General features: G+C 33.1%; 1 protein-coding gene across 1 annotated transcript; it reads left to right on the top strand.

Annotated features, from left to right (window-relative positions):
• LOC107618350 (uncharacterized) lies at positions 1–1,057 on the top strand. The gene is made up of 2 exons (XM_021112603.2): positions 1–580; positions 996–1,057. The coding sequence occupies exons 1-2, from the start codon at positions 1–3 to the stop codon at positions 1,055–1,057; spliced, it is 642 nt and encodes a 213-aa protein (XP_020968262.2).
• The last annotated feature ends 1,707 nt before the right edge of the window (positions 1,058–2,764 follow it).

Genomic DNA, 2,764 nt, shown 5'->3' on the forward strand with positions numbered 1-2,764 from the left:
ATGGAACTACTAAGCTTTGATGCACATTTTATTCTATATTTATTAATTATTGATTTGATCTATTATGTAGATATGCCAAAGCAAAAGAGGTACAAGAATCTACTTAAAGCAGTAGCAGCTGCAAATTCTTCACAAGACAAGTCAATAGCAGTTACAAATTTATCCCGAGACAAGGCGACATCTTTAAATGCATCACAAGTCAAGTCTGTAGCTGCTGCAAATTCCTCCCAAGACACATCGGCAGCTACAAATTTCTCCCGAGATAAGTCGGCAGCAGCTACAAATTTCTCCCGAGACAAGTCGGCAGCAGCTGCAAATTCGTCCCGAGACAAGTCGGCAGCAGCTTCAAATTCATCTCGAGACAAGTCAGCAGCTTCAAATTCTTCCTGGGACAAGTCGGCAGCTTCAAATTCCTCCCGGAGCAAGTCGGCAACAGTTTCAAGTTCCTCCCGAGACAAGTCGACAGCTTCAAATTCTTCTGAGCCATCATCAGTTGCTCCAACTATATCTGAGCATCTATCCGAACCTAAACGTAAACGTGGACGTGAATCTAAGCATTACTGGACTATTGATGCCATATGTATGTAATATTCTCCACCCAGCTATCACACCATTTCTTTCACTCCTCTTCCTTTCCAAATTTCACTATCTTCCAATTTACATGTCCTTGTTACTAACCCATATAATCTAATAAAATCTAACATGCATTCCTCTGATAATTCATCCATTTTTTCTTTAATACAATGACCCCTCGGATATATAATATATAGTATTATATATGTAGCTGTTATATTATACCTTGCACAAGAATCAATCTTTTATAATATATATCCATCATCATATGTTTCATTCTTTAGTCGCTCAGTTACTCATTTATTTATACTTATTTATCTATTTTAGATGAATATGAAGATAGTAGAAGCCTTCATTTATTAGTGAATGATGTGCATAATTTTTCAGAAGGTTTGCGCATAATTGTCAATTTTGATAAACAGCATGTAGCAATAGGAGAAGCAGCCGGACTCCTTGCAGGAGTTTGTGGGCAATTGGCCACTGATTGTGTACCATTTCTAGTCAGTTTTGATAAGTGGTCAGACTTCCAGAGAGCTTTTTCGAAAATCAATGGAATATTTTTTTCCTAGTAAGAAGATTACTTAAACTCTAAAGCTTATTTCTTTCTCATTATTTAGTTATATTTGCTGGTTAATATATATTCTTTGTTCTATATTAAAGGCTCGATTTTGCTTCAAAGTGAGTGATAGCTTGGCCAAACAATTTTTACTCCAATCGCTTGGCAAAAAATGGAGGGAACATAGGATAAAGCTTTGGAATGAGTTTTATGATCCGAAGTTGAGTAAAACTGAGATCATAAATAATACACCAGAAGATATTGCTCCTGATCAATGGGCTTTATTCGTAGAATATCGTTTAAAGCCTGAAACTCAGGTAAGTACTTACTCTCGTAGTTAAATGTTGTCCTACTAAAAAGCCTTATATAGTTTGCTACTATAAACAGGATATTGAATTCATATGGAATGTTGTTAAAAGCCTTTATATAGAGTTGGTAATAAAAAGCCTTTATTCATAGTTTGCTGCCTGCTCATCTTTTATTTTATATAGAGTTGGTAATGAAATAGTGATATGTTGAATGCATGTTATATGTTGAATGCATGTTTGACTCTATTTAATTGTGTCCAAATTTATCTTGCAGAATCTTTGTAAGAGAAATCAAGAAATTCGGCAAAAACAAATAATTCCTCATACTTCAGTTGCTAAATCAATTGCATGAACAAGAGCTGAATTGGTAATCAATTAATGTATGCCCTCTACTGTTAGTGTTATTCATGGTAGCATTGTTAAGATGCAGGATTTGGACATATTTTGTAGGGTGTTGTATGATTTGGTGATCCTTCTTTTGAATGTTTATGATTTATCCCTGTTGACTAAAGTCTTTTTAATTGTTTATACTATTTCAGAAAATAATTATCTTTTCCTACATATATGGATTTCGTGTTATTATCTACATATTCATCTCAGTTACGTGGTTTTACTTTAGCACCCATTGTTTAGTTTGCTGCTACTATTATATTTTATATAGCATAGGAGTCATTTACGTTAGCACCCAATGTGTAAGACCCAGAACTTTTGAAAAGTCTTATTATGATCAAGTCTAAAATCATATAGTTATTTACAGCCTTAATTTCAGAAATTATTTTAGTAATGATAATTAAGGCAAGTTTTGATTTATTGGATTTGAGATAAGTTATGATTATTATCCAATTTTACAATTATTGGATTATTTTCTATATTCAGAGTATAAAGTTGATAGTTATGAAATAATAAGGATTTTATATGATTTGGATTAGATAAGTAATATTTTAAATATTATTACAACTATTTTGGAAAATGAAGAAATTAAGTATATTATTTCTAATTTTTAGATTTGGGTATTTTATTGAAAATAATTTGTGAAATTGATGAGCAAATAGTATTTTCTATATATAATTAGTGTTGGATTTAATTTGGGTTTCAATCATCATATTATTCTCAATTTTATGTGAAATTACCAATTTACCCCTAACCCTAATTTCCAAAATAAGGAAACCCTAACCTAGTAACCCGTTACCATGACCCGGTTCCCTTATCTCGATACACAGCAGCAGCAGCAGATCCTCCCCCTTTCCCCAACAGAACGCAACACCCATGGGTTCCCCTTTTCTCCATAAACAAAGAAACAGAAAACAAAGAAAGGTGAGATCGGAGG

The sequence above is a fragment of the Arachis ipaensis genome, chromosome B9, assembly GCF_059453495.1.
Source record: "Arachis ipaensis isolate K30076 ecotype BB chromosome B9, ASM5945349v1, whole genome shotgun sequence".
In the NCBI taxonomy this organism is placed as follows: domain Eukaryota; kingdom Viridiplantae; phylum Streptophyta; class Magnoliopsida; order Fabales; family Fabaceae; genus Arachis; species Arachis ipaensis.